This window comes from Bubalus kerabau, chromosome 15 (assembly GCF_029407905.1).
Source record: "Bubalus kerabau isolate K-KA32 ecotype Philippines breed swamp buffalo chromosome 15, PCC_UOA_SB_1v2, whole genome shotgun sequence".
Classification (NCBI taxonomy): Eukaryota; Metazoa; Chordata; class Mammalia; order Artiodactyla; family Bovidae; genus Bubalus; species Bubalus kerabau.
This window is the reverse complement of record NC_073638.1, coordinates 41,808,760-41,820,186: the sequence shown is the minus strand read 5'-3', so window position 1 is coordinate 41,820,186 and position 11,427 is coordinate 41,808,760. Positions and strand designations below refer to the sequence as shown.

The window sequence follows — 11,427 nt, the reverse complement described above, 5'->3', positions numbered from 1 at the left end:
TGTATAGGATGAATAAACAAACAACAAGGTCCTATTGTATAGTACAGGAAACTATATTCAATACCCAGTGATAAATCATACTGGAAAAGAATATGAAAAAGATATATATATATAACTGAATCACTTTGCTGTATAGCAGAAATCAACACAACACTGTAAATCAACTAAACTTTAATAACATTTTTTAAAAAGACAAAAAAAAAAAAAGAAATCAAGGCAATTTCAATTACAGTTGACCTTTGAACAACATGGAGTCAGGGGTGCCAACCCTTTACAAAGTTGAAAATCTGCATATAATTTAGTCAGCCCTCTCTAGCCACAGATTTAACTAACCATGGATAGTGTAAATACTCTATAATTTACTACTGAAAAAAATCTGGGTATAAGCAGACCCAAGCAGTTTAAACCTGTGTTGTTCAAGGGTCAGCTGTACTTGAAACGTGACTTAAAAGTGGGATAATGTACATTTAATATTGTAACTATACCTCAATATAACAAAACAAAAAAGCCATAGAGATCCCTGATATCATCTAAACAGATCCAGTCATCCCTGAGGCTACTACAAACACTGACCAGTAAGTAAACTTTCTTAAGTTGATTTGGACTTTCTTGGGCTGGGTAGCAGTGGAGGGTGTAGGGGGAGATGGAACAGCCCCAGGTGGGATCTAGTTCCCCAGACAGGGATTAATCCTGTGCCCACTGCAGTGGAAGCATGGAGTCTTAATCACTGGACTGCCAAGGAAGTCCCTGATAAGTTTGATTTGGTTTCCTATAAATTACAATTGAGAGCCTTGTCTAATAAAAAAACAATTGTTGATATTTTAAGGAAAGTGTGGATCCAGTTAATTTCAGGAACTGACAAAAAAAAAAAAAAAAATTGGGAAAGCCCTCTTGGGTTGGACACATTATGGGAACTTCACTGTTTTGTGCATAGGCAGGAAGGGTAGCTGTCATTTGAGGGTGCCATGTTATTTAGATCCTAAATATCTCTTGCAATATTAAGGAGAATGCCATCCATTTCTTCCTATGGTTTTCTCTTTTGTGTGAAGGGGTTTGTCAGGCTTCTCTCTAGTTCCAAACAGAGTTTCTAGCATCCAGAACCTAACAGAATACTGGCAGAAGGGCAAACAAAGGCCATTGGAGGTACAAAAGAAAGGGAATCTCAGTGCCCAAGACTTAATTTTGTCTACTTTGGTTGTATTTAAGGAAGGCTGATTCTGAAGGAGGCAGAGTTTAAACATAAAGGAAAAGAATCTTCTCTTTTGGGATTCAGTCATGGAACTTCAGTAGGTTAGAATACAGAAGTTGCTGTCTGGAACAAGCCTTGCCTATCATTCAACACGTACAAGACCCACCTTTATGTAGAAAAGTTTATTCTCACTAGCTGTACACAGTACCCACAGATTAGTCCTGATAGGTTATAGAGCAGGTAAGGAGTTGACATCAAGAACCAAGTTGGGTAGTGTTGGCACTAAACAGATCTAGTAGCAGTTAGCAGGGTCTCAAGTCAATAGACTTGGGCTTAAATGCAGAAAAGGAGACTCTCAGAGGAAGTGGTTAGGGATAAAGGATTAGAAAGTGAGAGGCCTTGTATCTCAAGAGGCTGACATCCTGGCCAGGTTACTTAAGCAGAGGCTTGGGTTCAGAAATCACACAGGGAGTCGCGTTCTTCCACTTGAGGAACCAGCCAGATGGACACATGAAAGCATTGTACATATTTCTTAAAATAGGGTACATTTAATTCTGAGATTAGTACGGCATGTGTGAGTAGTTAGGATGAATCTTTTTAGAGATTGAGTTTAGAGATTTTACTTAATAGCAATTTAATCCCTATGCTACATATTTTTATATTAAAACAAGCAGTTATACTTTGATGTAGATGGCTATTTTGGATGAATTTAGAGAAGAAAACACAATGGATTTCAAAGAAAGGAGCATATTTTAGTAGGGAGCTTTTAGCCATAATCCCAAGTCATTGTCTGATGCTCTTTGAAATGCAATGATGGCTAAACTACTGCCAGAAAAGACCATTTTAAACTAAGTTCTGCTACTTATTGTGTGACCCTACGCAAATTAAAAAATTACCTAATCCCACAGGATTGTCATAAAGATTACTGGTAACATAAAATCACCTAATTGAGTGACTGAAAGGTAAATAAGCTTAATGATGTGACAAAGGAGAAAAGAACCTGGGCTAAAAATACTCAATCTTTCTGCCTCAGATTAGGTCAGGTCCTATAGACTGGAGTGCTGTTGCGTTTTCACAGAGAATAAAAACTTAGACTGGAAGAGTCAGTGTGGAGTGAAGTTTGACTGGGATTTGGTTGAATATGGCAAGAACTAATGTTAAGTCACTTATCTGACTATCTCTGTTAGAAGATTTATACACATACTCATTTCATCTTACTAACTCTTCAGAGAAGGCATAATTAAAATTTTACAAATGAGATAGGTTCAGGAAGGCTCAGACTGAGCAAACTTGAAAAGCTAGTTAGGGAATTTCCTGGTAGTCCAGTGGTTAGGACTCTGAGCTTTCACTGTTGTGGGCCTGGGTTCAACCCCTGTTCAGAGAACTAAAATCCCGTATCATGTTCTACCTTGAAAGGGAACTCCTCTTCCTCAAAATGGGAGATAAGTTTGAATAATTAAGATTAAATAAACAATGGCTATCTGTAGCTATCTAGTAGCCTACTACAGGAATAACATAAAATACTACTACAGGAATAACAAAAAATATTTAACCCTGAGTTGCTGACCTGAAAATGTTTTTCATACTCCTTCTACCTCCCCTAGTATTCAGCTTGAATCAAAGCCCTGACATTCTCCAGTAACTTCTGCCTAATGGCCACACTAAGTTCTAGGTAACTTAATAACTGAGGCAAGACCGCAGAAAGTAGTATCAAGACAAAAGAACAAACAAATACAGCTACCATATCCTATTCCATTTTTCACTGGTTCACTTTCACCAACGTTTTTTCCTTTATTTAGCCTCTACTTTAGCAAGGTCTTCTACCAGATAATGGAGACACAGAGCTGGATAAGACCACATAACAGCTCAGTCCAGTAACACTGGGAATTATGAGAACACCAAGAGGTTCACAGTTGAGACATACACAAAAAATAGATAAAGAGAATGCAAATACCAAAGATAAATTAAATCAATGGGTTGAAAGGCAAATAGGAGTTTTCCAGGAATCAAGGAGAAGGAATGGTTTTTTGACACTTGAAAGCATGAAACAGTGATATGGTTAGGCAAGAAGGTCCCTGTGACTGGAGAGCTACAGGGTGGCATGGTTAGAAAGACTGGCAGTGATGAGATCCTAAAAAGAAATGTCATGCTAAGGAACTGTAACTTTATCCTGTGAATCAATATTTCCCACAGCCATCACCATGGAACCCTTTGAAATTACAATGTGAAGAAGAATCACCAACAGTAGTACATGTTTAAATTTGTGATTCTTTACCTTTCTTAAAATCTAAAAAGTATAAAAAATTTGAATAATTTTATTTAAAACCCCAAGATACCATCAGTGAAGTAAATCATTTTTTATTTTCATCTTATATTTGGCTATCCAGAGGCATGCATAACCCTCCAACTTTAATGAGAACAATGTTTTTGTGTCTTTTTATCACATATTCGCTTAATATTAGGTGTAATGTTGCTAAGTCGGATCCGCATATGAGGTGCAGCATCAAGTCTTTTCCTGTATTTTGTTTTTGTGGCAGCATAATACGAAAAGCCTGTCTCACACAGGTGCATTGTAGCAAAAGGAAGAAGTACACGAACTGCACGCCGTGCAACACTTGGGTACTCCTGAATTAGGCTACTCCAAAAATCATTTAGTGAAAGTTCACTGAAACTTTGTTTCACTTGAGAATCAGATGTTAAATCAATCAGGCTCTCATAGTCCCGTGCCACTAATGAGGCTGGCTTAACAGTTACTGTAAATGGATTTCTAACCCAAGCATGAATGTCATTTGTTACAGGAAAATATTTTAACAGAGTAGAACGCAAACCCCTTAGGTGCTGCACAATGGCACTGCAAATATCTTTATCAACTGTGGAATTAATTTCAGTCAAAAAGTCACTGAGTGTAGGGAAACAATCAAAGTTTTCTTCTTCGACGGATGAGGCCCAAAATTCCAATTTTCTTAACAAAGATGACATTTTATCAAATACTGTAAAAACTGTCACATTTTTTCCTTGCATTGACAGATTAACCTCATTTAATTTAGTAAAAATATCTGCAAGATATGCAAGTCTTAGCAGCCAAGATGAATTCGTTAAACAATCAGACAGTCGAAAAGCAGAATCCATGAAAACCAACAGTTCACGACGAAGCTCAAAAAGTCTCACAAGAACTTTACCTCGGGAAAGCCACCTTACCTCTGTATTTAGAAGAAGTGCTGTATGCTGGGCACCCATTTCTTCACATAAAATTTTTAGTAGTCTGGATTGATGTGGTCGAGCTTTAATATAATTGATGATTTGTACTGCCTGATCTAGCACATTTTTCAGAGACGTAGGCATTGTTTTAACTGCTAGTGCATGTCTATATAATAGGCAGTGACTACTGGTGCTTTCGGGAGCCACATATTTTATCAAGGTGACAGCCTCAGCAATTTTCCCATCCATTGCCCTAGAAGCATCACTACAAACATCAACACATTTTTCCCATTCAATTTCATGTTTCTGCATAAAACTGTTGATGCAGTTGAAAATTTCTTCACCAGTGGCATTACTTTGCAAAGATTCACATAAGAGTAGGTCTTCCTCAATAGACTTATTAAACCTGTAACGAACAAACACAAGCAGCACAGCAAGTCCTGAAACATCAGCTGATTCATCTAGTTGCAGTGAAAACCCATCACAAATTTTCAGTCTACAAACAAGTTCCTCTTCAATGTCAGCAGCTAGATCCTTAATTCGACGAGCAACGGTACTGTTTGATAGTTGTACTGCATCTATTTTTTTACTATACTGTTCGTCAAACATCCGCATCACAACATCTTTTGCACAAGGTTTGATAAGCAATTCTCCAATAGTATGAGCCTCTCCACTCAGGGCTATATGGTAACTTACATTGTATGATGCTTCTGTAGCACTTTCATTATCTGTATTGACAATTTTAGGTGTTGGGGGTTTATTATTTTCAGGTGAATCAAGATGTTGCTTGAAAAAACTTATGTCTTTGTCTTTATATGCAGCATGTTTAGTTTCCAAATGTCTTCGAAGCTTACTAGGGGCCAAAGAGCTATTTGATAAAATTTTCTTACATAATACACACTGAGCATGAGGTGCATCTCTATTTCCAAAGTAAGTAAATCCAAAAGACAAATAACTCTCATCATATTTTCTTCTTTTTGGTTTCTTACTAAAAGTAGTTATTTTGTTGGAATTGGACATAAATTTGACCCTGGAAAGCTCACCTTCTGAATTTTTAGAAACTGAAGGCTGCAACTGCTCATCTTCACTTTGTAATATTCCAACCTTTTGATCATGTGATTCAGACACAATTTGATAACAAAAAGATTCTACTTCTTGTTTAAGACTTCCTTGTTTCAGTAACAGATCCATAGGCAATGAATTTGTGGTACAAAACATGGTTAATTTAGCATAAACATTGAGTATCACAAATGTGTTGACATTATAAGACAGGATACATAGAAAATGAGCAATCATCAAAGAGATGATATATAGCAACACATCAGTTAATTTGTAAATGCTGCCTATGCATCAATGCGAAGATGGAACAGCACACGTTCGTGTATCAGGTGATCTCTCATTCGACTTCCTGGTGCTCTCGGGTATGGCACACCTTTTCTTAAAGGTAGATTATCACATAAAAATAAAAGCTATAGAAATGAGTTTAGTAGTCTTAAACTTATATTTTAAAATAAATTATAAAGAAAAAACTATTGTTAGCATTTATCTTTTTCTCACAATGCTCATTAACTTAGATAACATTAATACTCTATAAAACATAGTTTGGGAACCATTGGACCAAGAAATAATAAAGAGCTGATAAGTGTATTTTTAAGGAAGCGATCTTGAGGTCCCATGGCAGAGTTGGCCAATTTTCCCCATAAAGTACCATATGATAAATATATTTTACTTGATGGGCCATGTGGTCTCTATTGCAACTACTCAACTCTGTAGTTGGAGAATGGCAGCAGCCATAGACAATACGTTAGAAGGGCACAGCTGTGTTCCAATAAATCTGTATTTCCAAAAATAGGCAGCATGGGGCCATAATTCATCCACTGTATACCCTTTCACTGTATACAGTATCTTGGAATCTGAGCTTTCTGATGCCTACTGCCATTAGATACACTCATTGTTGACACTGTTACACGTCTTAAGTCTTCTTTCAGGGCTCACAACTATTCTGATGAGCTACTTCAAAAACACACAAACAGCTCAAAGTTTTGCAAGGTACAGAATTCTGTTATATGTAAATATTGTGTGTTAACACTGAAAAATAAACTGTAATCCAAAAATTAGCTACTATTTCTTTGGACTTAAAATTACATAAATATTTATATTATCCCAAATTAGACTCATTCAAAGTAATACATATATTTTACTAAGTACTCAGCATCCTATTATTCTTTAGGTGAAGGCTTAACAAGGACCTAAAGAAAACATAAACTCTCAGTTTAATAGGTTTATTCCTCATATAATACTTTTTAAAAAGCATCATAAAATGGAACGGTAATGCAAATTTTAGGACTTCTAAAGAATAACTTTATAAGGTAAGGCATTCAAATTTAGTGTCTATCTAAATGTAGTGACTTTTGATTTAAACTTTATGATTTGGCTACAGAGTAACCTTTGGATTCTTATATTAGATCCTGAATCAAAAGGGTTTTCCCATTAACAGCTAGAGGGTAAGATACCTGAAATGAGGAGCACTCTCTTCTGCAATCACTTTCCACCTTGAAAGCTTGAAATGCAGACTCTTCAAAAAAATAAAATTAAGGGAAAGGGTAGAAGGGGAGTAACCAAAAGCCTAGAATGAGAAAAATTAAAATTAGACACTGTAAAAATAGAACTAACTACAAACCTCTAAGATGACCAATCTTTACAATTTATATTAGAGCCAGGCAGTGCAAATGATTCTTCACTGAAATGCAGATCTTAGACTGAAAGAGAAGATTTCTAACATAACAAAAGTGCTCATATTTTATCCTATTTAATACTCTGGTAATTTCATTGTTTTGAAATGCTTCCCCATCCACTGACTTCATAGAAAGACATAAAACTCTCAGAAACTAAACCTAACTTTTTCAAGTACAGCCACAACTTAATGTCTCTAAAACTAAGCATTTTAAGTAATCTAAAATGGAATTATACACAGAAAGGTTACAAGAACTATGCCTTTTTGTTATAACCACTCTTTTCTCAATAACCAAGATCCTTAAGGTTACTAACATTCACTGAGTGATCATTGTTTACTATGTGCCAGTAACTGCTAAATCCCTCATAGATGAGCTCATTTAATCCTCAAAACGAACTTGAGAGTTAGGGACTATTATTAATAATCCTTTAAGGATGAACAAATGGGAGCTTAAGTCCCCTGCTAAGTTAACACATCTGTGAAGAACTAAGAACAATACCCAGAAAGTTCGACTGCAGAGCCCACGTGCCTAGTCATTGCTTGTGTGTCCCCAAATACTCTTAATTTCACAAGCACTAAAAATCTGGGACCAGGAGTTGGATGGTGCACAGAGAAATGAATGATCTATACAATGGGTTATTACTGCCAGAAAGTCGAGGGTCTCAAGCTGGCAGCAGAATGCTGTACACCTTCATTATTGGCAGTAAAAGAGCCGACTGTTCTATCACAGTCCTGAATGGGCCTTAGTTGCAGAGAGCTTCGTGGAGTCAATGGGTGACCTAAAAGTTTACAATCCCTCTCCCTTGCTACTAGGGACAGACACAACGGAGTGGTGAGCTTTGTTTTCAGGAAGGAGGGCCTAATCCCACCTTTTCAGAGGTGCTCTCCTGAATCTCTCGATGACAAAGAGCCTGGGCTCCCTAAAGAGTAGAGTTTCTATTTGACTCCCTGAAAAGGAGCGGTGGAACCCTCATCTTTTGTCTCTTCTGGCTAAACTGACAGGTAACACCATCCATTCACCCCCTCCCTCGGGTGGTTCCTGCTCTGAACAATACCTTTGGGGCAGAAGGGCTGGGGAGGAGTGCAGACTTCAAAAAGCTGAGGCAGGAAGTGGGCACGGACACCCCATCGAGTACCTAAGTGCTTTTTAAAACGGTCACTTCGAAGGGCTGCCCAGCCAGCTATATCCCTCGGCTCCTCCTTGTCACAGGTGCGCACTGCCAGCCACAGCTGGGGCTGGCTTCCTGTGGGAATCCACCCTCGCCTACGGAACTCCTCTCGCGTCCCCGGGCGGTCGCCTTAGCTAACAACCACAGGAAACCGTCTCAGAACCCGACACTATCTTTCTCTCTCATCTCCATCAGCGATGAAGAGAATGGTCTCTGCTGCGGCTGGGCTGCAGAGCAGCGCCGCGGTCCCCAGCAGAGCCGGCGCCCGCCATTTTACAAAGCTCACGGCAGCGGCCATTTCAGAGCGCACCACTCAGCCGCCACGGCGGCTCTGGTCCTCACCTTCACCGAGGCCTGAACGGGGTCAAGAGCCAGTCGTCGCGGACTGGAAGGGGGAGGGGGTAGGGAGGAAGGGAGAAAATGAAAAACAAAACAGAGGGAGGAAGGATTCGGGGGGCCGGGCGATGCTCTCAGCTCAGGGATATCGCCTATGCCACCTCCATAGACATCCGATTCGCGGCTGGCGCGGTCGCTTGTCTGAAGATAAATTTAGCACACTAGGGCACCCCCACTTACAGACTCCACGAGCGACTTTGCCGCCGCCCAATCAGCGCCAGAATTGCTCCCCGCCACCTATCCGCGCTGAGCAGTGGGGCGGGACCAAAGGAAAGGACCAAGGTCGGTTGAGAAGCGGGCCAGCCGCGGCAGCTGCTATCGCTCTGGATTAGGGCGTTCGCTTGAGGCTGAGCTAATACCCGACGAGAAGCGATAGTTTTCAAATTTCCCTGGGTTCGAGCAGCCCGGGCATTTGTTTACAATGCAGAGTCCTGGGTGCTGCGAGATACCATCTGTGATCCTGTAGCGCTGGATTGGCTTCGAGAAACCTGCGTGCCCTTATGCAGTAGGGCTCAGCCCCGGTGTTGATTTGAGTGCATTTGCAGAGCCTTGGCTGCTGGTCCTTTCACGCGCTCTTTGTTCCCGGAGCCGCACCCCAAGCCCAGGTTGCGCAACCGCCTTCTCTTTTCCTTGTTTTCCCACTGGAATCCGGGCAGAAAACGCCCTCTCTCTTCCCCGCCCCTCCCAGAAGCAGGCGTGTCGGGGGCCCCTAGTGGGCCGAGCTGAGAGCTGAGCGTCATGTCCCCGGGGCGCTGCTCTCTCCAGAGCTCCCTGATGACCCCAGATAGGGTCGGGAGCCACGTGTTGGAATATGTAGGGATGGCGGCGTCTCAGCAGTGTCAATGGGAAAGAGTCCGCTTCCTGTGTCTTTGCACCCTCCGCTAGTGGCTCCCTCCCCGAGGAACGCCCAGCGCTCTAGAACACTGTTTGATAGCTGCTGCTGCTGCTGAGTCGCTTTAGTTGTGTCCGACTCGGCGACCCCATAGACGGCAGCCCACCAGGCTCCCGCGTCCCTACTTCGGGTGTTTTAAGCTTAGTTCTCCTATCCCCCTCTCCTGTGTTAAAAACAACACAGCAAAAGGCTTCGAGCAGTGTATTCAATTCCATTTTGTGTGAGATCCGTCGTGGAGACGTGCAGTCTGCTTTTCCAAATTGGCATCTTGAAATATGCACACTTCTTGGAAGCAATTTGTTGAAGTATGGGTAGCATTATACAGTGAGTCCAATCGTTTGCAATATTTTAGATTTTCAAGGCCCCATAGAAATAACCAAGTCAAGAAAGGTGAATCTTCTTTTCAGGCGCTTGGCCAATGATAGAAAATTCCTAACTTGTGGTCAAAAGCAAGGGCAGCTTTTGTTTTTCCTAAATTTGCTCTTCTTGGACATATGAATAAATTTCTTCGGCATTGAAAGACATCGAGCCTCTTATTCAACAGAATCTTTGGGAGGATTGAACTAGATGATTTCCTGAGACTGATAATAGATGTCAACATTTGGTTCTTAATGTTTTACAGTCATGTCAACATCTTCAGAACTTTGCCCCATGGTAGACTATCCATATGTCTTCATTATTCTTTTAAAATTATTCCTGTTAAATTGGTTTCATTTGAGCTTTTGAACCACCAAAGGGGAAATCACTTTGCTGAAGGGGTGAAATTTGACTTGAAGAGCGATCATATTGTAGTTGAAGGAATTGTCTAGCTCTTAACAATATTGGAAAAATATCCCACATTTTCATAAGTTTTCTATTTCAGAAGGGCCTTTTACAAATATGCTCCCAATTTAATCTTCACACATCTGGTTTACATTTTCATGGAATGAAATAATTCAAAACATTCAGCTGATAACAAATTCAACTGAAGTAAAGTCTAGAATTTAGCCTTGGTCTTGAACAGTTCTATGCACACCTACAAGACCTTTTAGAACTAACACCCAAAAAAGATGTCCTTTTCATTATAGGGGACTGGAATGCAAGAGTAGGAAGTCAAGAAACACCTGGAGTAACAGGCAAATTTGGCCTTGGAATACAGAATGAAGCAGGGCAAAGACTAATAGAGTTTTCCCAAGAAAATGCACTGGTCATAGCAAACACCCTCTTCCAACAACGCAAGAGAAGACTCTACACATGGACATCACCAGATGGTCAACACCACAATCAGATTGATTATATTCATTGCAGACAAAGATGGAGAAGCTCTATACAGTCAACAAAAACAAGACCAGGAGCTGACTGTGGCTCAGAACATGAATTCCTTATTGCCAAATTCAGACTGAAATTGAAGAAAGTAGGGAAAACCACTAGACCATTCAGGTATGACCTAAATCAAATCCCTTATGATTATACAGTGGAAGTGAGAAATAGATTTAAGGGACTAGATCTGATAGATAGAGTGCCTGATGATCTATGGACGGAGGTTTGTGACATTGTACAGCAGACAGGGATCAAGACCATCCCCATGGAAAAGAAATGCAAAAAAGCAAAATGGCTGTCTGAGGAGGCCTTACAAATAGCTGTGAAAAGAAGAGAAGCAAAAAGCAAAGGAGAAAAGGAAAGATATAAGCATCTGAATGCAGAGTTCCAAAGCATAGCAAGAAGAGATAAGAAAGCATTCCTCAGCGATCAATGCAAAGAAATAGAGGAAAACAACAGAATGGGAAAGACTAGAGATCTCTTCAAGAAAATTAGAGATCCCAAGGGAACATTTCATGCAAAGATGGGCTCGATAAAGGACAGAAATGGT

The 11,427-nt window shown here is 40.2% G+C and overlaps 1 protein-coding gene across 7 annotated transcripts; it reads right to left on the bottom strand.

Annotated features, from left to right (window-relative positions):
- Positions 1-3,529: 3,529 nt before the first annotated feature.
- ZBED5 (zinc finger BED-type containing 5) lies at positions 3,530-9,285 on the bottom strand. Of its 7 annotated transcripts, none has more exons than XM_055548632.1 (3): positions 8,867-9,285; positions 6,901-7,013; positions 3,530-5,824 (listed from the first exon to the last, which is right to left on the bottom strand). In XM_055548632.1, exon 3 carries the CDS (start codon positions 5,681-5,683, stop codon positions 3,599-3,601), a length of 2,085 nt encoding a protein of 694 aa, XP_055404607.1. In that variant the 5' UTR covers positions 5,684-5,824; positions 6,901-7,013; positions 8,867-9,285; the 3' UTR covers positions 3,530-3,598. The 7 variants fall into 7 exon arrangements, with proteins under 7 accessions (XP_055404607.1, XP_055404606.1, XP_055404605.1 ...); XM_055548631.1 differs by lacking the exon at positions 8,867-9,285 and adding an exon at positions 8,633-8,860 and having other exon boundaries at positions 3,530-5,856; XM_055548630.1 differs by lacking the exon at positions 8,867-9,285 and adding an exon at positions 8,633-8,860.
- Positions 9,286-11,427: the final 2,142 nt, after the last annotated feature.